Source organism: Euwallacea fornicatus, chromosome 8 (assembly GCF_040115645.1).
Source record: "Euwallacea fornicatus isolate EFF26 chromosome 8, ASM4011564v1, whole genome shotgun sequence".
Classification (NCBI taxonomy): Eukaryota; Metazoa; Arthropoda; class Insecta; order Coleoptera; family Curculionidae; genus Euwallacea; species Euwallacea fornicatus.
Window position 1 is genome coordinate 3,490,001 of NC_089548.1, and position 21,972 is coordinate 3,511,972.

General features: G+C 35.5%; 2 protein-coding genes and 1 long non-coding RNA gene across 4 annotated transcripts; 2 read left to right on the forward strand and 1 right to left on the reverse strand.

Annotated features, from left to right (window-relative positions):
- The first annotated feature begins 285 nt into the window (after positions 1–285).
- Positions 286–17,954, forward strand: LOC136340767 (glycogen synthase kinase-3 beta-like). Of its 2 annotated transcripts, none has more exons than XM_066285094.1 (8): positions 286–617; positions 8,076–8,266; positions 8,320–8,403; positions 8,462–8,572; positions 8,624–8,814; positions 9,406–9,646; positions 12,472–12,658; positions 13,347–17,954. In XM_066285094.1, exons 1-8 carry the CDS (start codon positions 533–535, stop codon positions 13,529–13,531), a joined length of 1,275 nt encoding a protein of 424 aa, XP_066141191.1. In that variant the 5' UTR covers positions 286–532; the 3' UTR covers positions 13,532–17,954. The 2 variants fall into 2 exon arrangements, with proteins under 2 accessions (XP_066141191.1, XP_066141190.1); XM_066285093.1 differs by lacking the exon at positions 286–617 and adding an exon at positions 5,166–5,568.
- Positions 17,955–19,160: 1,206 nt separating this feature from the next.
- Smu1 (Smu1 spliceosomal factor) lies at positions 19,161–21,878 on the reverse strand. Its single transcript, XM_066285092.1, has 10 exons — positions 21,675–21,878; positions 21,547–21,613; positions 20,983–21,126; positions 20,809–20,923; positions 20,543–20,753; positions 20,174–20,381; positions 19,899–20,122; positions 19,744–19,845; positions 19,348–19,684; positions 19,161–19,295 (listed from the first exon to the last, which is right to left on the reverse strand). Exons 1-10 carry the CDS (start codon positions 21,698–21,700, stop codon positions 19,197–19,199), a joined length of 1,533 nt encoding a protein of 510 aa, XP_066141189.1. The 5' UTR covers positions 21,701–21,878; the 3' UTR covers positions 19,161–19,196.
- LOC136340768 (uncharacterized) lies at positions 21,337–21,814 on the forward strand. The gene is made up of 2 exons (XR_010732366.1): positions 21,337–21,455; positions 21,524–21,814. It is a non-coding gene; the product is annotated as an uncharacterized lncRNA (long non-coding RNA).
- Positions 21,879–21,972: the final 94 nt, after the last annotated feature.

Genomic DNA, 21,972 nt, shown 5'->3' on the forward strand with positions numbered 1-21,972 from the left:
CATATGCATGTGAAGGGTTGTTTTACATCAAGGTATATTATAGTTATTTTTGGGTCACGGCAAATCAGTTTCTGGTGAAAATTGATACTTCCAATTTATTTTTAAAAGTTATATTTAAAAATATATACAATTTTCTTTTAAAATCAAAATTGTAATTTTTACAGTGTTCTCGTTCTTAGTATGTTATTAAACTTCGTAAACGATGGCGCCACTATACATGGGATAAAAAGTATCGATGTGTGGTTCGGTAAAATTCGTCGTAGACGTAAACGCCGTGATTGGTAGCGGAAATGCCCGATCAGGTCAATGTCTGAACATCGAGAATTTAATGAGAAGGTGAAGCCTGATCTCAGTGAAAAATGGTTTAAAAAAAGAAAATTTTAGCTATGAAATGAATTGTTCGGGTTATATTTCCGTGTAACGAGTTGTACTGCGCCAATACTACTGCCCGGGAGGCCGAAACATCTCAATAAAGTGGTGCAAAAGGAAATGTGATAGGTGTATGGGCTTAGGACTTTAGTGACTAGAAAGCATGAGTGGGCGACCAAGAACGACTTCCTTTGCTGAGGGCAACAAGCAGCCGTTAAATCCCCCTCTGGGAGGCATGAAAATCAGCAGTAAGTACCCTCGGAAGTTACGTCTCCAGTTATCTCCTGCCTGTGCGCACCAACATGGCCGCTCCTGTCAAAATTCGACCAAGTTCATTTGTGTCCTCCAACACTTGATTTTTTTATGTCCACGTAGGATCGAAAAATATGAAACTCACTTTTCATAACAACCCCTTTGGGCATCCTTTCTCCCTCAGAAAATCACGATTATCTGAGCTCTCCACCTGTCCAACCTTCCACCCCTAATTTTCAACCTGCTGAAAATCCATTGGCCTTTTTGAGGAATCCTCAACCTGTGACATAATTCCATGCCCATCTCATCAAATCATTGCAAACATGAATCCCTTTTAAAATTTTGGTTTATTTACTTATGCTAAAAATACTAAATGATGCATGAACATTTTATGCTCTAATTTTTAAGTAGGCCACTCCCAATTGATGACCATTAGAGCAGTGGCCTTTATATTGCCTTGGGATTGTTCCTTACTTTAGAACTTAAGAGGTGAAGTAAAAAAATGAAATAAATGCTTATTTCTTCACCCAAAACAGTACCCACTTAGGTCTTAATTAGTTTAATTTTCTAGAAATTTAACTGATAGTTTTATAAAAACTTTTTTTTGAAGCTGATTTAAGATTATCATATTTCACCAGAAACAAGGAAAGACAAGTAAAAAGATTACAGTTTTTGTAGTATTGTAACTTTTATCTTGTACCTCAGCTTCACTAAACTAGCAAGTGCTATTCTGTCTTTGTCTTATTTTTCCAAAGCTTTTTGGAGAATGTCGCTACTATACGGGCAAAAAAAGCAACAGTTATGGAATTGGAAACATTAGTAATTGTTGTCATATTCTTTCACTGTCGTTGCTATTGTGTCTCCATTGACATTTTTTAGTTGATCGCTAATAAAATATGGCTTGTTTAACTGTGCAAGTTGAATTAAGACAACAAAGATTTAAAAAAAAATCCCCATATGAAGTATTTATCACATCTTTTTACAGAATTTTTTACTTTAAAAGTGTTTGTGGCCCCTGTGAGGTGTGAACGTGCCACACTGAGAATGAAGTATGGTTCTGTATATTTTTTCCTCAAATATCAGAAAGAATACACCTTCATTAGCTTCCTGCTAAGTCCTATGCTATACTGATGTTGTGATTCTAAAATTAGTCGTAAACAATTGCCATACTGACCTGAGAAACCATTAACTTTAACTGAATGAATTGTTCACTTTATAACTCATATCAGAGGCTGTATGCAAAATTGAAATACACTGGTGTTGTAAAAAAGATTAAAGATTGAGGAAACTAAGAAAGAGAAAAGGACTAGTGCAGGGAAGATGAAGAAATTTTATCATCCCTGGAATATCATCGCACTACTTCTCAATTATGTAATACTATAGTTTCCACATTCAAGCATTGAAACAATATGCATTAAGAGAGATGATGCAGTTCAATTGAAAAAAGTATATTAAGAAAGTTTCTTGTAGACGTCTCTGTGATGAAATATAAGATAACCACTTTATTCTGAAACTAACATTGGTAAGAAAGAATGTAAATCATATGTTGGCACGTAATTGGAAATACATTTTACTTTGAAAACCATCCGGTTTGAGAGGACACTGTTTAGTAAAATTACGCGCTTACTTTTTATGGATTGGATGGGGTCATAAGTCCTGTGATTGATAATGTGTATTGTGTATACATCCTGCCTGAAAAAGGCAGTAATATAAGACTTACATTTTTAATAGAAAATTATTATTGGAGTAAAATTTTAAAATTCTAGAGTAGGAGGCTATTTGAAAATAAACCTGTGAATTTAGAACACTTATTAATAAAGTCTTATAAGAAAAGTTTTTTTTTTAATTAGTTAATTTACATTGTGGAATATCAAACCTTACAAGATTTTTCAATACAAGCTTCTATAAATGGATTCTAGTTCTAAACTGTGAATATATAGTGGAAGTTTATTCATAAAAAAAATTTGTGCAAACATTATAAATTGTAGTTTCACTGCAAGATTGAACTTCAGATTTTTCTTTATTATATGCAGGTGTTATATAATGATACACGCAGGTATCAAAATCAAATAAAATACACCTGTTCTGCACTTTGTCAATCCTTCCCTTGTAAACATCGGTTAAGTAATTATAGTAGACGACATTACGATGAATTACTTCAGACAATGGGAGAGCAAACTTTTTAATTTAGTTTTTAAATTTCAATTATAAGAAATTGAGTATTTACAAGTAGGTATATTGATTTTATAACACGAACCACTGTCCAATTACGATATACTTAGACATATTTCAAATTCTTACTTGCGTACTTAGTTTATTTTAGTTTTCAGAGATTTAGATATTCAGCACAATTTTGAATTTCAATGACATATCAATGAAAATGTTTTTAATTTTATCTGAATGTGTTTTTGTACATTGCTGAGAATAGAATCCTTCCTATTGCAATTTTCAGTTTATCAGCAAGGTTTGTTGATTATTTTATGGCTTTTATTTGGTTCAGTATAACTTTTCGTTTATTGAGTTTCATACATTTGATTTGAAAATATTGTCATCAGGGTAGTGGCTATTTAAATTCTCGAGTTTTGTCTCTTCCCAATATGAATGTCTTTTTTGAATATTGACATCTAAAGTCACTAGATTTAGCCCGATGTTGTCATTAGGTTTATTCTTTAGTGCTAATTGTGCCCTAAGTTTACCAATAGAAAATTTGATTAGTGGTAGCATAGGCGGTAGGTATGTTGGATAGATATTTTGCCTCATGTGTCGTTTATTATAATTAGGAGCACGTGTAGTAGGTAGGTGCACCTACATTGCAGTCCTCAAATTAATTTCATTTCTAAATGGGTAGTTAACGATAAGAGTGTGGGTGCTCTTGAAATTTTGTTGTTATTTTACGGAAATCGTGTGGTGGATAGCGGTTTCCCATCCAAAATAAGTCCCAACTTGACATAAACTTTTGAGAGTGTAGATTCTTCACAGTGGACTTAGTTGAATAATTCAGTGTACGGCCAGTACCTTTGACCTAAAATTATTGGCCTGTCAAAGTTACGCCGCGATGAGCAAACAAGTCTCGGTTTCACACAAAATGGAAGACCGACGAAAGATGCGTAAATGCAAGATCAAGGTCTATGCAGGAATAAGGCCAAGATCAACTTTGCAAGACTGAAAGAAATACACGACTTGTTGTTATTACTATCGTAAAATTAAATCGTTTCGATAAAAGTCATATTCTTATGGAAAGCCAAATTTAATCCGACTTAATATTTTTTATTTGTTAACCATTAGATATTTATTTGCCTCGAATCTCGTTTTTCGAATCGTTTTTCCGCAATTCGCAAGGGCGAACGTCAAATGAGAAATGGGACCGCAAAAATGCGATCAATTCTGAATCGGCGTTACACCTCGATGTATGTATTCACTTATTCCCTTTACGTATGTAATATGTCAACAGATACGGCACGCACGTCATGCTGAAAGTTAATCACAAAAATTACTTACAGGTTTACAAATATCTAACTGTTACTTTTATAGCTCATTCTAGTTTATTTACTGTTCGATGTATTCTGATATGGGTACCCAAATGTTAGTTAAGTAAATTATGCAGACACACTATAATTAACAACTTCCTTTTTTTGCTAACTTTAGCGCGTGCTTTTATTGATTTTGTAATTGTGACATTGAATAATTTATTTGAGAATTTTCGATACCTGCATTTTAACGTGCTTTGTTTCGATTTGGACTCGCATTGTTTAAGTTTAAAAAGTCAGTTTTGAAAAACCGTACGTATCATTCGTGATTACACTACAAGTGCGGAATTGACGAGGAATTGAAACTTTAATTTTTACACATAGCCTAGCGATAGCACTACCGAAAATAAGTTTATCTATAAATATGTTGAAATTTTATGTTAAATTAATCCGCTGTGTTAACAATGTATTGAGTACTCATTCAACGAATGGAAGACGGGTCTTTATCGTTTTAAGCAAAATTCTTACGCTCATCACATACCTTATGTTCCCTCCGAAATTATTAGCCAGGTTATTACAGGACAGACCGGAATCAAGCTTTAAGTCAGATTTTGCATATACCTTGATTTGTCCTCATATTCATCGTCATACCCAAAAAAAAAATCAAATACAATGGGAATGGTAATCCCACAGCTAATAACGAGATCTATAAAGTCAACTATAAAGAATTGTTGATAGGAGAATACCTCGTTAACGTATAATGACGATAATGGCGGGCAGGGATGCCTTACTGCTAGAGTTTCATAGAACTTTATTTGGCAACTGGTTTGTACGTTACTTAAGCTGCCTTCTTAATATTTCGCTAACGTTAATTCCTCTTCAATATCTAGCTGCAAATAATCTAGATTTACCTAACAACTGAATTGGTATTAAATATATTTACCTCGCAAGGTTACATAGCGGGGAACATTAATCGACCTCCCAAGTTATGACCTCGTCAGTCCCATCTTTTCCTCCTCCTTAGAAACCCGAATGATATACTTATTTTAGTCATTTTTCAGTGCCGTATCCAGGTATATCATTAGTATAGCCGATTTCTTATAAAAGTGAGTGTCAGTGCGGCGAAATAAACCTGACAATGTTCTTATCGACCGTGTCAACGTTCGGTTTAGTACTTTGGAAATCGGTCAAATAGACGACAGAATGTCTATAACGAGTGCGGACATTAAGTTTCTGGCTAAAGTGGCCAACAATCCAGATTTACCAGACGAGTGCGACGAGAGGAGGCGGCGCAAGTCACGAAGCTTCAAGTATGGCTTGAATATCGAGAACTTGTGTGAAAAACAAAAAAAAACTACCCTCGAGATTGGTTCTTTTAAAGATAAAGATGCTAACGAAGAAAACGAACAGTACCGTATCGATCATATTTTTTGTTGCTTTAGAAAGCTGCAGAAGAAGTGGGATATTGAAAGAAAAACATGTACGTTTTGGTTTTAAAATAAATTCATATGTCAGCTTCCTACCATGTCACCTCTAATTGATTCAATTTATGGTTTGGTTCTTTCGTTCAGTAAACTTAAGTGACAGGGTCTAGTGTTGTGGCATCAATCAAATGTAATCAGACTGTTTGGTTTAACTTTCTTGGCGTTATTAATATTCACAACGATCACGATGTTCTCAATAGTCGGGAAAATAGTTATTTAACAAACGAGTTTATTAATAAAGGCGCTCAATAATAGAGACTCTTTCACGAGCGAGCGGAGTGGGCGCATTAATAAAGTTGGCATTATTAATTACTGCTAAATATACGTGTTACTAAAAAATACATGTTGGTTTTACTGCAAAAAACTCAAAACTAATAAAACAATAAATATTTCCACTTTAAATTTCGAAGTCGCTTTATTTAGCCCAACAGTTCGGACCGAGATTGAAAATCACGTACTATATATAGGAGTGATTGGTCAAGTGCATGACGTCCATTCTTAAAATCGAGTTTTTGATGTGGTTGATGCCGTTTCGTGGCAACCAAAATAGATAAACTGCAAAATCTCACTTTTCAACCAGGGACAGATACAACATTCAGAAGTCCATTGCATTGAAAAGTTTACTTTAAAAATGGACGGAAGTCGGTTACGACGCGCCGAAAAACTTGCATTAATGGGGTTGTTTAATGATCGATTTTGTGTACGTTAAGTAAACTTGTTAATACCCAAACTCCTTGTCCCGCGACTGTCAGGATATTGCCTTGTTGGCGAATATGATATGTTGGGCATGAAAGTACTATCGAAAACTCTGGATTTTCCTTTTAGTTTTCTTTCCTAATAGTTGCATGCGCGAAGATGAAGAAACAAGCCAATTCCTCATGCCTTCGTTGCGATATCCACAGGCATGAGGCAAAACAAATGCACATTGACTGCTTCTTCTGAATCTTGATATATTGAAGTTTTGAGGCGGTAAATAAATTTTTTTTTCCGGAGGCCTTTAGGTGCAATATTATCTACACGCACATAAGATGCTACCTTAACGCCTAAGAGTAAAGACAGTTTCAAGCATTCTGTATGTAAAAAATATACAGGGTTTCCCATCAAAACAAATGCAACTTCGAGCATACCTGGAGAAATTGAAAACTTAAACTACGTCTTTGGATTACATGCCAAAACGGACCATCGACGAAGTATTGAACTATTTCGCATTTCGATGCATTTGGAAATGAGCAGCTCAATTGGGTCACAAAACGTCATTGTCTCCAGTCCACGACCGCAGCACGAGGGCTCATTTTTACTCGTATTAAAATTTTATACAGGTTGCAAAAAATAACCACTTAGCACAGTCTTTCCTGCTCGTCGTATAATTTACTTTTAATTAATACCTATCGAAGATAGTAACTGAAGCTATGTCAAATCTAGCAGTTCGCAGTGTCACGCATCAACTGAGTATAGTCCGGTTTTTTTTTATATGTAAAAATTATTGCTGGAGTAGGTTCGAATCGTCCGGAATGGCGGGGATGGCTCTAAAGGAGAGCCGTAGAGGTCACAGAGAAATGTTAGACGAAGAAAACGCGGAGAACTGTATTTTCACTTCCAAAGTTAAATCAGGTAGTGTCAATCAGTCGAAGTTACATAATTCCCCGACCATAAATTAGTTTAATGCGTCTTGGTTCCGATCATCAGCTGATAGTTCGTTGATAACTCGAGAGGCTGGCGTGCTTTATCAAAAATAGTATTGACTAAGTTTATTTCTTTAGGAAGAAGTAATTGATTTTGTGAAGTACTAGTTTCTTCTTCCTTTAACCGTACACTCGTGTTCTTTTCATTAAACGATTGAAAAAAATATCGTAGTTGCAGTAACGGTATGGTTATTGCTTCACATTCGCCTTATCGCCAGACACGTTTGATGGCATTTTAATTGATAACTACAGCTTACTTGCAGTGGCTCTAATTTGTAAGCCCTTTTGATGGAGTTCATTTATTCGTTCGTTCCTAATTAATTTAACACTCGCGAACGGCAGAAACGCAGCCAGCAATGTGTTAACAAATCACATTTTCATATTATGTAGATAAGCGAGCATGCGATTCTTTCATGACTGGTAAATCGTTTGTTTCACTGGGAACCAACTGCAGTTCTCCATTTGGTACCTCCAGAACCATCGCAACCGCCAAGAGTGTAGCGCAGATAATTACACTTTAATCATTTATAAACACGACCATTGGGTATTCTCACGCAAGCTTGATGTAAACGTAGTATCTGTGAATAATTTTGAATTGGTTCAATTCCTGTAAATATTCCAAATTGGTTTCATTATAGCAGATTTATAATGTTTTAAACGAGCCGCAGTATAATGTTAATGAATGCAATCAAAAATGTTTTTTTTGGGATTGCCGTATTACCCAACTTATTGGTTAAGTTGAACGGTTTTTGGCCAGGTGAAAACGTGAATGATGTGATTTTCTAATTATTCAATTTTCTTTTCTTTTGGTGACCGATCAGGCAAAGATGGCAGTAAGGTGACGACTGTGGTAGCAACGCCTGGCCAAGGCCCTGATCGACCCCAAGAAGTCAGCTATACTGATACCAAAGTAATCGGTAACGGCAGTTTTGGTGTTGTCTATCAAGCAAAATTATGTGAAACCAGTGAACTAGTCGCCATCAAGAAAGTACTGCAAGACAAGAGATTTAAGGTTTGAATTTATGAGTCCTATTATAAGATAAGATACTACATTATGATTTTTAGAATCGAGAGCTTCAGATCATGCGGAAGTTAGAGCATTGTAATATAGTTAAACTTAAATACTTTTTCTATTCCAGTGGGGATAAGGTCAGTTCTATTTCTTCGCTCCTTAGGCCATTTTGTTAATTTATTTTTCTTCTTATAGAAAGATGAGGTGTACCTGAACCTGGTTTTGGAATATATTCCCGAAACTGTTTATAAGGTGGCCCGGCATTATAGCAAATCCAAACAAACTATACCTATTAGCTTTATTAAGGTATACAAAGCGGTCATTGCCCAAAGTCCCATGATAATGTTTGCTTTTTAGTTGTACATGTATCAGCTGTTCCGATCTCTGGCATACATCCACTCATTGGGCATCTGTCACAGAGACATTAAGCCTCAGAATCTGCTGCTTGACCCGGAAAGCGGCGTGCTCAAACTCTGCGATTTCGGTAGCGCCAAGCATTTGGTCAAAGGCGAGCCTAACGTCTCTTACATCTGTAGTCGGTATTACAGGTAGGGGATCCATTATTAAAATAATCAGAATAATTGATGTGTGAATAGGTGTAGAATTGGCCATTAAATGGAATGTCTATTCTACGAGACGTTTCAGAGCAAGGATTGTGTTGTTTTGGCCACATTTACATTCAACGTTCGATTTTTTTCTAAATGTTCCCCTTTAGAGATATACAGGATGTTTTATTTAGGTGATAATTTTTATTTTCGGAGAAAACAGGGGCATTCATTTTTTTTTTCTTAAAACTGTTCAATGACATGGCTACTACACAATTGGTGAGATTAAAAATTTAATTTTTATTGACGGATATGCGGTATCCCGCAGAGTTTTTGTCTGCACCGTTCTAAATAATTTTATCGTGAAACGTTGAGAAATTGATTAGAATAAAGTACGCACCTATTACGGCTCGGATCCTCCTATAGTTGTCCCAATAAGATTTTCTTCGCAATTCTACATACGAGCAAAACTAATATTTTCCTGAAAAATTTTGTAGATGTAGGATGAAATGTACAAGAATAAACTTGGGAATAATGTGTGTTTCTTTAAAAACTATTGAAAAATAAATCCTAAAAACATTTTGAACGCTCTAGGGCTCCGGAACTGATATTCGGAGCCATTGATTACACCACGAAAATTGACGTATGGTCAGCAGGCTGCGTTCTTGCTGAACTATTGCTCGGACAGCCGATTTTTCCTGGCGACTCAGGCGTAGATCAGCTGGTAGAAATCATTAAGGTCCTCGGCACGCCAACTAAGGACCAAATCAAGGAAATGAACCCGAATTATACAGAGTTCAAATTTCCTCAAATCAAATCTCACCCTTGGCAACAGGTAAGTGTAAACTCGTACATTACATTTTTTTCATTCTTGAAATAACGATTTCTATGAGATGTTGCGAATGTATGCCTTTAAATAAGTTAGGAATTGGCATTTGAATAAGCATAAATAGCCAATATATGTCCAATTACTAAAGTTAACTTAGCAATGTCGTTTGCTCCGCCTAACTTATGGTAAGTTTACTAGGTTTTCGTTTAAATTTTAGTTTGAAAATGAGTAATCCTCATCTCACTCCAAGTTGCTGAAGTTGGATGTATAGTTTGGTTAACGCAGGACGTCAGAAAAATGAACATATCCATTTTTTTTTTATTAGAATTGGTACTCTCAGGAAGACATGACTTATAACAACTATAAAATATTATTTTTTCTTTAATGTGCCAATGAATGTGTGGACGGCAAAAGGTTCAATTGCTTGCGTTCTTTTTTCAGTTTAGAGTTAAAAATTGACAGGAATATATCTATTCAAAAGTTGTCGTTTCCTGTGTGTTGAAATTTTAATATTTTATAAAATTTAAAATTTATAGATTCCAAGTTATAAACATTTCTTATGAATTTTTTTTCATGGCAGTTACATTGAAGAGAAAAAGTGTGCGATTTCCATCGCATTGCGGAATTTTTTAACAACTTGAGACATGCTGCTAAAAGTTCTCACTTAGTCATTTTTGCAATGCATATCATTGGGATCTCGCGGAGAGAGAATTGATTAAATTAAAAAAAAAGTTTGTCATTTTAAAGTGTATTAAAGGTCCACCTTCTAATTAGCTAATAAGTCCTGGTGATGGAAATATTCAGAAATAAATGTAAACATGCATATTGGCGACAAGTAAATTTTGATAATAGAGTTTTTGATTCATTGATTGATTGAAATATTTTAGTTGATTATCATTAGAGTGTAGAATCCCGATAATCTAGAAATATCCTGTCAAAAATCGACAGCATAAGAAACGTTCATATTGTCCTCTAAACACAATGAACCCAAAGAATAGTACTCTCTACTAGAGGATCGTTAAAAGTATAGACACGCGCCCGATATTGTTTGAATATTAAGAAATTGTGTGCAAAACGAAACCTAATTTTGTACATGGATTTAACCGTTTTTGATCGTCGTTCCGGTCAAAAATTAAAAAGTGGCATTTTGCCAATTCCTATTTCAAGAGCCATAGCAGTTAGATACATTCCATATGCTGAAGGTGGATGTAAAAAGAAGCGAAATATTAAACTTTTTGTTATCGAAGCAACATTACATTTTTTGCAATGACGAGATCTGAATAGTGTGCATTGTAAAATTGGCCACCCCGTATGACTTATGCCGTATAGCCTGTTATGAATCTGCAACCCTCTTAAACATCTATAACCATCCACATTTGAAGCAAAGAACTAACAAAAAGGTCTGTAATCGCGTCTCTGTTTATGGTTCCAGCTCATGCTGACGACAATGTCAATGCCGCGGTGCTCTACTGCACACCAGCGCATACGAGTAAGTCACGTGATGAGTTTGTATGCGCTTGTCTTTCTCAATAATCGTTCACATGTAGGGTGAGAATTGGATGCTGATGGTAGCCCCAATGGGTCGTCGTCTGCTTCGTTATCTGAAATAAATTCAAACTAAGTCGAGACTATGTGCAGCTCGATCTTTCGATGTGATGAGCGTATCACACAAATACGTCTTTTCCTTTATATTCGGCCGTCTACATTTAAAATGTTTTCCGAGGTTGATATAAAAAATTAAAGATGTAATATATAAGAAATTAAAAATATAAATATAAGAAATTTTAAGATATGCGATTATTATTAGAATAAGACTTGAGGGTTTCTAAAATGTCATAATGTACATTTAGGTTCCTTTGCAAAACTTAGTGGGAGAGCCTAAAAGCCTGTTTGCAGTAAATTAAACCGTTCGAAAGTTATGGTGAATATGTTTTATGTGAATTATCTCCTTCGACTTGGGTATGTCATCAAATTTTGTTGTTTTTTTCCCTATTTGTAGTTGCTCCATAGTCAATGCAACTGCCGTAGGACCGCCCTGTATGTCTACAGTTTTCAAGATAAGGATGGATGACTTATGTTGTATACATTGTACAGGGTGATTGATTTAAGGAAATCCTCTAAATTTTTATTCTTCTTGCGTTTGCCTATAATTGAGCTATGCCGGCACGTGCCCCTGTAACTGAGAAAATAATTAATAAACTGTACAATTAAATTTCTTCTCTGTAGAGTGGATCCAATTTTTAGCCTACAAATTTCTTGCCGACAGGTGAAAAGTGCATGAGACTTGTGTTACTGCGTTGTGACATGGCTAATAGGGTAATGTTAAGTGTGACAAAAAAAATCGAAAACTCCGCAAGTCTTGCGGAACTACACTTATCTAGAAATTTACTCGCTCGTTTACGTCTTCAACACATTAATCAACGCATCTATAGCAGAACATCGGTCTTGTTAGTTAATAAAAATCGAAATGGATCGTTATACAGCTTTTTTGTTGGTTTCAATAAAATTTATTATTAATTAACACTAATCATCAAGAGCCTTCAACAAGAAACGTTAATGAAAACGGCTAAGGTAAAATCGCATTATAACTAAATACTATAAGGTATTCCAAGGCACTCTGCAAGTGATAATGTCATAGTCAAGTGCCTCGAATTACTTGCTTTTTCACACTTATTTTTGGAATTCCCCATGAATCAAATGTGGCAGTGAGCAGTGACAATCTTAAATAATTAATTATCGTCATATATTCATCATACACTGAACGTTTTTTGTCGATAGCTCTATATAGTTGCAGGCAAAGGTACATTTTTCCAGCGATTTTCCTTGTCCAGGTATTTCGCGCTAGGACTCCTCCTGAGGCCATCGAATTGGTGGCTCGCCTCTTAGAGTACACCCCCTCAGCCCGCATCAGCCCGTTGCAAGCATGCGCCCATGCCTTCTTCAACGAACTCAGGGAACCAGGCACTCGGTTGCCTAATGGCAACGAATTGCCTCCTCTGTTTAATTTTACCGAACAAGGTAAGTAAGATTTACATATTTTGTATATTGTTAGTTAGTGTGTCATGCAATTTAAAGTATATGCAAATGGAAAGTGCGTACATGACTAAGTTAGTGCATACATAAGCATATTTTGATCTCTAGTATTTATGATAAACCTTATAAAGCTAGCAATTTGGGAGTATATAAACGTCATTAAGTACTAAACTGGAACCATGTTGATGACCATGACTTGAATGATTATTACGTTTGTTAAACAAGCATCCGGCATCAGCTGTGAGTCGGGTGCGTTCAGTCCGATCACTTAAAGTATTTAGTACTCTTGAAATAAAGCTATATAAGAACTGTTATTTGGAATACCCGATTTTCCCATATAAACGAACATTTGAATTGAATGGAAAAAAGAATTAAAACAAATAAGTTCCCTGTTGGTAGCCAGGTCGTGTTACAGTTCATTCATAGTTTGAAATTTTTGCGATTCCTGGCTTCTGCAAATGAGTGACTACTGTCAGGTATTTGAAAAATGAAATTAAGTTGCATCGAGCGTAATAACTCAGTTGTCAATTCATTCAAAATGAGTTGCATGATAATAAATAGTACGAAATAGTGTTTAAACCCATTAGAAGTTTGACTTTGTGTGATTTTTACGCGACTACCAGTTGTTTTTTTTGTGAAAGACTTACTAAAATGCGATTTCCTCACTTTGCAGAATTAAGTATACAACCATCCCTGAACAACGTTCTGATACCGCGTGGCATGCAGTCAAATCAAGGCCAGGCGGAAGGTGGGACGACACAGGACAGTAATTCGGCCGGAGGCGGGAGTCAATCAGGCCACGCTCCCGACGCCGACAATTCGACGGTGCCGAATCCGTCGGGATCAGCTGTTGCCTAGAATACGAAGAATGGCTTGTCGCGAACGACGAGAGAGGGAGGAGCCTAGCTCCGGGCGGGGCAAAATTAGTTTTTGTTACGTGCGCGCGTGTACAGAACAGCGTCAAATGGGCAGGGTTTTCTCGGTTGGCGGAATGATTGGGCGGGGAGGCGTCTCCTTAAGGTTTGCTATGCGCCTGGAGGAGTGTGTCTGTGTGTGTTTGCGCATAATTTTTTCCGTTTGTATCCGTATCGGGATTGGGGCAAATCAGGGTGTGCACGCTTTCTCGAGAACGGGCAGGGTTTCCTTGCTATAGATTGTATACCCCAAAAAGCAACTTGCGACAATTACGTGGTGGAGTCCCGATAGCCGGGCTCCGTTCACTGACCTTGCACGTGCCTCTCGGTTGCCGGGACGACCCTTATATAAAATTTCAGTGTACATAGTCTCATTTTTTTCTCTACTAGTTCATTATTAATTAATTTGTATGTATAAAATAGGTGTGTTGTTTGCAACATGGATACCATATATTACGGCAAACAAAACTGGTAAATTGTATAACTTTGTAGTTGGTATCTTTAAATAACCGAGATTTTAAACATAAACCGATTTGATTTTAGTTACATGTTTTCTTTTCTCTTCGTGCCTGTAGTCTAGGTCAGTTCCTAGAAGAAATGGTTTAGTCGACGAGGCTGGTATTTATTGTGATGCTGAACTTTTACTTATATTTATTTTATTGTATGACAGTCGTGTCCAGTGTACGAAGTGGGCCAAGAAATATTGGCCTCGGCGCTTAGAAATTACTAATTGTTAGGGAACCGTAATTTAGCCAAGCATCTTAGAAAAAGAGTATATTCGTATAAAGTCTCTGCATATTTGAACACTTTGGGTTTACGAATACAAAGCACTGTGGCTCATATATCATTGTGGTTCTATATATGGGTTTTCCATTAAATATTTCACCCACGACCTATAAATGCGGATATTTTAGGTAAATTGAAAGGAACGGGATTACTTGGGGAGCACGCAATGTGACATTTTAGCTTGGAAATAACTATTTTTACGTTACCTACCGCCAAGCGCGTTTCGATACAAATAAATCCTCAAAGTTTTCCACAAAAAAGAATTCATTGTTAATAGATGATCATGGCACTTCTGTAAAAATAATCGGCAAGGGCAAGTACAATAATTAGTGCACGTAATAGATAATTACATTTTAATAAAGGATCCCCGAACAAATTGAGTTGTATTGAAGCATCATAAAATTGTTAAAAATTATTATATATTTACATATATAATTTCAAATAAATCAAATAAGTCGTTCTGTGAGAAAATCTAAAAATGAAAATCAAAATTCTCATGAACTCGCGAAACGTTCTTGGAGTAGTTTGATGTCCCTAAGCTGAGTATTGATTGTAACCAGGTAGCACGATACACAATAAATTGAGGGTTACAGGAGATTTTGGCTTTTACCGGTTTATATTGTCTTTCTATTACCTAGAAAAACCGTGTTTGAGTGTTTTGTCGCAAATTGCCTATGGTTACAAATAATCGGACGAGTCGTATGGCGTCAAAACGCAAGCTCAGTGGTCGTGGGAAAAACATCCTTAACATTTTAATTTAACCCTCATAATCTGTTCATCTTTCATACTACATACGAGGTTTGATAAAAATATATCAATAAATTTGATAACTTGACCAACATCAACATCAGATTTACAACCATGATGGCGACTGGAATGATACAATGTTGTCCAATATGGTGCTTGCAACGGGCAGAAGAAATTTTATAAAGTTCTTTGCTGCAACGTTTATTCATTGATTTGAAGCGTGAAGTGCGAATATGCTGATTGTGGAATAAGTTATCTTTACGACGAAACTCGTTCTCCGTTTAAAATCAAAGCAGTGTATAAATTTTCCACATTAGCTGAAACCTTTTCCAGTCTTTATCATTCGTGATGCGTTCATCCAGATGATGGAACTTAAGTCATCTGACCAATTACGTCCATTATTTTTGGCCCAGGTTAACTAATATCGGTAAATTTTAGGGGTCAAAATTACATTTATTTACGAATCGATTGTTCATAATCGAAATCCTTCCATCCCCAGTGTTCGCTACATTGTCGTTAGAATTTATTTGATCTTACCATCTACAAATCTTTGTTTTTTTATTAACCCTCGTATACCGGGCATCTTAATAGTTCTCCCTTATTTATTTTCTTTACTACATTGATTATTAAAACGATATAAAACTATGTGAACATTAAAATATCGAATGGCTTTATAACAGCTGAACTTTAACCGGAAATTGAACTAATGGCGGTCGATTTAAAAGTCGAATAATTAAGTATGAATTTATATCAGCTTACTAAACAGGAATTCAGTAAATAAATTTTGAGTTTGATGGCACACAACTTCGATTTGCGCCAATAGAACCAGTCCATGCCTTACTACGGTCACGATTATTGTTGTGAGGATGCGTCTTAATTGTAAAGAGTAATGTGGTTATAAAATTTCAACTTAATATCTCAAAACGGACCTATGAAATAAAGCCTTAAAAACTTTGGAAGTTTATCAGCTTGCATATAAGTTACGAAGTTTTTGGAACATAGTTTATATGGAAATTTTTCGAGTAGTATAAGTGAATAAATTTCCGTTACAAAGAATGGACCACCCTGCATAAGGCGTAAAAGTTCTACTCATTTCTTTTAAACTTTAACTCTTTTTTGAGATATTAGTTTGAAATTTTAACTGACTCCGATTATGTCGCAAATCACAAACTTCATTAAAACTCGACCAGTTTCAAAATGAATCTTCATTCTATGTCGTATCAGGAAATGCGACTCGCATGAGTCTTAAAATATTTTGGTAACGACTTCAGCATCTCAAGCGCCTTAAACTGTAGATTTTGAGCGTTGTTTAAAGCAATTTTAATTAATGTTTTATTACAGCTTCAAGGAGTTGACAAACGTAATAACTGTAGGATTTGAATTTGTACATTTAGACATATAGTAAACCCAAATAGATAGACATATAGGCCAAATAGTTGAATTCAGAGCAAAATTACCATTTCTTGTAGTTTTATGTCAGCTGAAGATTTCAATGCTTGAGCCCACGAAAGAAGAAAAAATTTATAAGGGAGAACATCATAATCCGCACATTTAATTATGTTTTAGCAGAGAAGGGAGCTATTTGTTTCGTAAACCCTCCTCACTCATTCGTTAAACACGCCTGCGTTTTGCAACCTTAAGATCCTACCTCCTTTTCTAGTCTTTGAATAATTTTAGCTCATATCGGAATCTTAGATACTGTCCAGAAACCTTCCCGAAATTCGGAATTTCGCCTGCTTAAACAAAAATTGAAAGGAGTGCGGATTTTAAGACCCTACCTTACTAATTTTATTTGTTTGGTGTACTGTAAATTCTAAGTCCCTTTATTTTTTTTACGGTTGAATTGCGACCATCGACAAAACTAGATACATATTTTCTACTCTAGGCTATAGATATGCATTTGCTAAAACAAAGTCTCGAAGTCATAGATCCGAGATCCTAAAACCAACTTCGTGTAGATTAGTAATTAATGACATACAAGAAAATATGTATCTAAAAATAGTTGAAACGTCTACTTTAGTAATAACGATAAAATAATAAATAATTATTAGAAATTGGAATGGTCAAAGTAATTTTAAGCTCTTGTGACTGCAGAAGTGCGCGATTTTGAGGGCAAATTTCGGTGCGATCACGGGATGGCTCTCATTTCTGACTGAGAAGCCCTCGTGTTAAATACGTTCTAGGTAGGCAGCTCTGGATTGGCCGAATTTTTGTGACAGTTTATAAACTGACCGTTTTAAACGTTTCACAAAAAAAACACTGTCAGGTTTGTCCAATTTAAATAATACGTGAGGACTCGTAGGTACTATATTACCACCTAACTTTTATAGCTTCTTGCTTTAGAGAGTTAAATGAAATCGAGTGACAAATCTCTATATTTAGCTATAGTAAAGTGCAATGCATTAAAATGTTTACGACTTATCGGTACACAGACACGTCACAATTTAGTAAAAAAGAAGGTGGTCTCTTTTGCCAGATGAACAGTGCTCTCAGTTAGCTTCTCATGCTTCTGTTGTAAAAGCGGCCGTTTTCCTTTAAACAATAAATAATTTGGTGAAATCTTATATCTCTGTGCACTACTGAAATCATGTTGAAACGCAGAACTATAAAAACCGAAACTTGTGTAAAGTGTGTTAATTAAATTATTGATTTATAAAGGATATTTTATTATCTATTATATTCAATTTCGTCTGCTGGATTCTAAATTCAGCATCTTTTGATTAAACTAAATGGCTTATCACGCATTATGGCCCTGTAGATTATTATTTTATGGGAAGCTTGTTTTTATTAATTATTGTATATATTATTTTAATTCAATAAAATAATGAAACTTATTTAAACGATTATTGTTATGGAGGTTACTTTTGTGATTACAGTGAATACTGATGATCTAGAGTAGAACCAGTCAAATATAACATATCACAAAAGGGGAGTTTTTCTTTTAGAGAAGAAATAATATAACGTTCTGTATGATAAACTCGATTTTGATTAAATTAAGCGCCAGATGAAGTAGAAAAGCTAAAAACTTGCCAACCAATGATTGCGATATTTTTTTGCCGATTTTCGGCCAAATGTAAAAAAGCGTCATCGCGTCATCCAAAACTTATAAACTAGGTATTCTAATTCTTAATTCACCGAACCCCCTATTGCACTCTAAATTTGTCAAAATTACGCTACAGTTACAGCACCTTTTGTAACGCTCAATAAAATTGTTAAAATTGCAGTTTTGATTATGTCTATTATTATTGAATTAAAAAATAGTATAGGAACGCAATGTACATATCAGAATAACGTCAAAGCTGGCCTAACAATTCACCAAACATTTACGAAATTCTTTTTGAAGTGTTTCGCATCTGTAAATTCACACTGTGCGAAAATGAATCGTAAAAAAAATGCCGACACTCAAGGTGGATAGATCCAGGATGACTTTTCATGTTTAGCTGATACTCCAATAATATTGAGAAGGACATATTGAAGTTTTAGGCAGTTAAATTAAAGAAATTTTATGACTGCAAAATATGTTTTTCAAATTGTCCAATATTGATTATTGTACAATTGTAATATGTAATTTATTTTTGAACCACATCAACAAAATTTCAAATTGTTCAAATTGGACATAAACTGCTCGTCAACGAGAGTGGGACACCCATTTGTTTGGCGTTTAATTTCTTTTTATAGTTCCTATAAAGGGATTCATTTGATTTTGCTAAAATTTGACAAAAATGTTACTTTTAATTATACGTACCAATTATCGACATCTCGGTCGAGTTATCAGTACAGTCGTCGAACGAATATTTATTATGGTAAGACCTCATGTCTTATGGGATGCATTTTGTCTGAAGGCCCACAAAACACCAAAAATCACAAGCGCTTTAGAGCCAGAGATGTATTTTTGCTAGAGTTCAAGGATTTTGCTAAAGCCAACAATAATTAACTTAATATATAGACGATCAGACATTAGACGCAACACAAGGTCGAGTTATAATAACCTGGTTACATGCCTGCAAATTTTCGAACTTATTATAAAATAAACGAATTAATTATAAGACAAATAATCTATTTAAGATCAAATAAATTTAAGGTTTCCATAATCGCACCAACCCATCTTCACTATAGGAACACAAAAGATTTTGGTGAGGATGATGGGCAATTCCAATCACGTCCTTTTCATGAATCTGAAACAATTTTCAAATTAAGGAACCTCTTGAAAAGTCTCATTGAACTTACGTTTAGAGTTCGCTCCAACTTCCCACTGACAGTGGAAAAACAATAGAGAACCAAATCTTCCCCAACGCAATATATCCAGTCTCCTCTTGGTGACACTGTGGAACAAACAAAATTACCCCCCTCTCTTTTCCCACTGGCAAAGGAACGGACGATTTGTCCTTGAAGATTAATAATTACAACAGTGTTGCTGCGATTGCACACAACGAAATGTTCAAGGTTTTTATGGAAATTGTGAATATTGTTTACTGTGCAGTCGGAGGATCCTAGTGATTTGAAAGTGTTGATGCACTCTGTTGTCTTTATGCTCCATACCTTAACAGAGCCGTCTGAAGAAGCACTGGAATATTAATTTTTAATTGCTAGCGGAACCTAAATAATTTGAATTCGTTTTTGAACCTTAGAATATTGTGACCGTCCTGTGTAAAAATCACTTCATTAACAAAGGAATGGTGCCCACGAAATTCCTTCAAAGTTTTACCCGACTTAAGACCATGTATCCTAACAATAAACGATTTAACAATCTTGAATTTTACTTTAAATCTTAAGTTCACCTAATTGTATGGTCAAATGAAGCACTCAAAACTTGTGTATTATCCCTGGAAAATTGTAAACACGTTATTCCTTTACTGTGCGCCTTTTCTATCTTTCTTAGACAGAGACCAGTAGTTATCCTCCACACTTTAATACGTCCAGCTTGGGATCCTGTGACCAACATTTCACTGTCTCTAGAAAAAGCCATGCAAAGCACTGCATGCTCCATCATCATGAAGTTTTCCTGCAACGTCCTCAATAACTCACAGATCTGCAGTTGTGATACTTGTTTTACCTGTGCTTGATACTTCAGATCTTTCCTAATTTTTCCTGTGGTGAAATTCCAAACTTCAATAATCCCATCCACGCTCCCTGTTATTAAATATTGACCATCTGGTGAAAACCTGGCGCACTCAACATGAGACTTTTGTCCAAACTTGATTTGCTTTGCCATCTGGGTTGGGAATGTTTCATCTTCTTGCTCTCTTACAGCAGCTTTACCCCTTTTTTTACACAATATCATTAAAAACTTTTAGAAAGTAACGACAATAATAAGGGGGAGATCAAAATTTTCAATATTCCTCGTCGATGACGTCCCTGAGGACACTATGCATGTATTTCCATGACTAGTCTCCCCCAAGGAAATCAAACTTGTAGTACCTACCTAAACAAATCTATAGTGGTTCCAGGAGGTAGAAGACCTTGATGTTGCTGCCATTTTAATGCCTGCCCAAGTAGCGCCAGTAGACGCGAAGAAGGGACCACTGAAACTTCCCCTGAGAGAGCATGGGCGATTGCAGCCCTTCTTTTCTCCTTACTGCTACCATCTGGATAAGCTTCCCTTGGATCAAAATACGACCGCGCCAGAAGATTTTCTAGAAACTGTTATCTAGACCTATCACGAAAAATGGAGTAACATTTATGCCATACCTAAATGAATATATCTCTCAGGCTCATTTTGCTTGAGCATAATCATGGGATCAGTCTGACGCAACAAGGACCTTGCTGCTCCTAGTTCTCTAAGTTCAATGAGCTCTAACACAATCTGTAGGTAACAAATCTCTTTAATGAACTATTGATTTTTTTATTAGTAAATATGCTTGCCTGCTCATATAAGTCTATTAGTTTTTTGTCAGGCAATTTTAATGACTGAATTGCTTTTAATACGGTGTCCCAGTGACCATTATTTATGTCCGCACAGAAACCATCTATACTGTCCACTGTATTTAAAGTGACCCCAGTTTCCTCCTGTAAATTTGATTTTTGATTTATAAAGACTGTCAAAATCTCTGGAAAGCTTAATGAAGGTGTCTCATTTAAAAATTGAATTCCAGTACCTGTGTGTTCTTTACTAGCTCAGGAGTGAGTTGATAACATAATACTCATCTCAAAATATGCACAAGTGTAAGTTGCATCATTACCAAAAGAGGTGAATGCAAAGGTAAGTGACATAAAAAACCAAACGTTTGATATTTACAAGTCAATTTTGGGAAGGAAAACGGGATATACATTTTACAAGTTATTTAGATGGATCTGCTCAGAATCAAGCCTTAAATAAGAATATTACTACTGCAAATGTAAGTGCTCAAACATCTATGTGTAGTGATAAATGTCTTTTCCTCAAATACATCCAAACCGTTTTTAGTACTAAATGAAGAATGGACTTACCTGAAGTGTATGTAACGTCCTATAAAGGTTCGATTCTTTTAGATATTGCTGGATAAGCCGAATAACACTAGAAAATTAATAGATGGTAAGAAGAGATTTCGATTATTTGCTTCATTTGAAGAACTTACTCGGCAGATTCAATTTCAATCGACATTTTCTGTAATTTGAATAATATATCTCAGATCGTTATATCTAAGAAATTATATTTCAAGTTAAAAATTACTGAAAAACACAACAGCTACAACACAATCATTGTAACCTTAGAAAATGGAAAAATATGAGGGCCAATTGGGAATAGCTATTATTGGATCCACTCCGCACACGCTTAGGTGCAAACACTCTGAACGCGACACATACCCCAAATTATCTTTCCCGAAAAAGCTTATTGTCAAATGACAGTATGGTTGGATACGGAATGTGGAAATT

Bases quoted from the DNA above. Each gene is read 5' to 3' on its own strand.
- LOC136340767 (XM_066285093.1), top strand. From the start codon at position 5,292: ATGTCTATAACGAGTGCGGACATTAAGTTTCTGGCTAAAGTGGCCAAC. The intron at 8,815-9,405 runs GTAGGGGATCCA...TGAACGCTCTAG, and splicing joins ATCTGTAGTCGGTATTACAG to GGCTCCGGAACTGATATTCG. The intron at 12,659-13,346 runs GTAAGTAAGATT...CTCACTTTGCAG, and splicing joins GTTTAATTTTACCGAACAAG to AATTAAGTATACAACCATCC.
- Smu1 (XM_066285092.1), bottom strand. From the start codon at position 21,700: ATGTCGATTGAAATTGAATCTGCCGA. The intron at 21,614-21,674 runs GTAAGTTCTTCA...TTAATTTTCTAG, and splicing joins ATTGAAATTGAATCTGCCGA to TGTTATTCGGCTTATCCAGC. The intron at 19,685-19,743 runs GTTCAAAAACGA...TTAATATTCCAG, and splicing joins GACGGTCACAATATTCTAAG to TGCTTCTTCAGACGGCTCTG.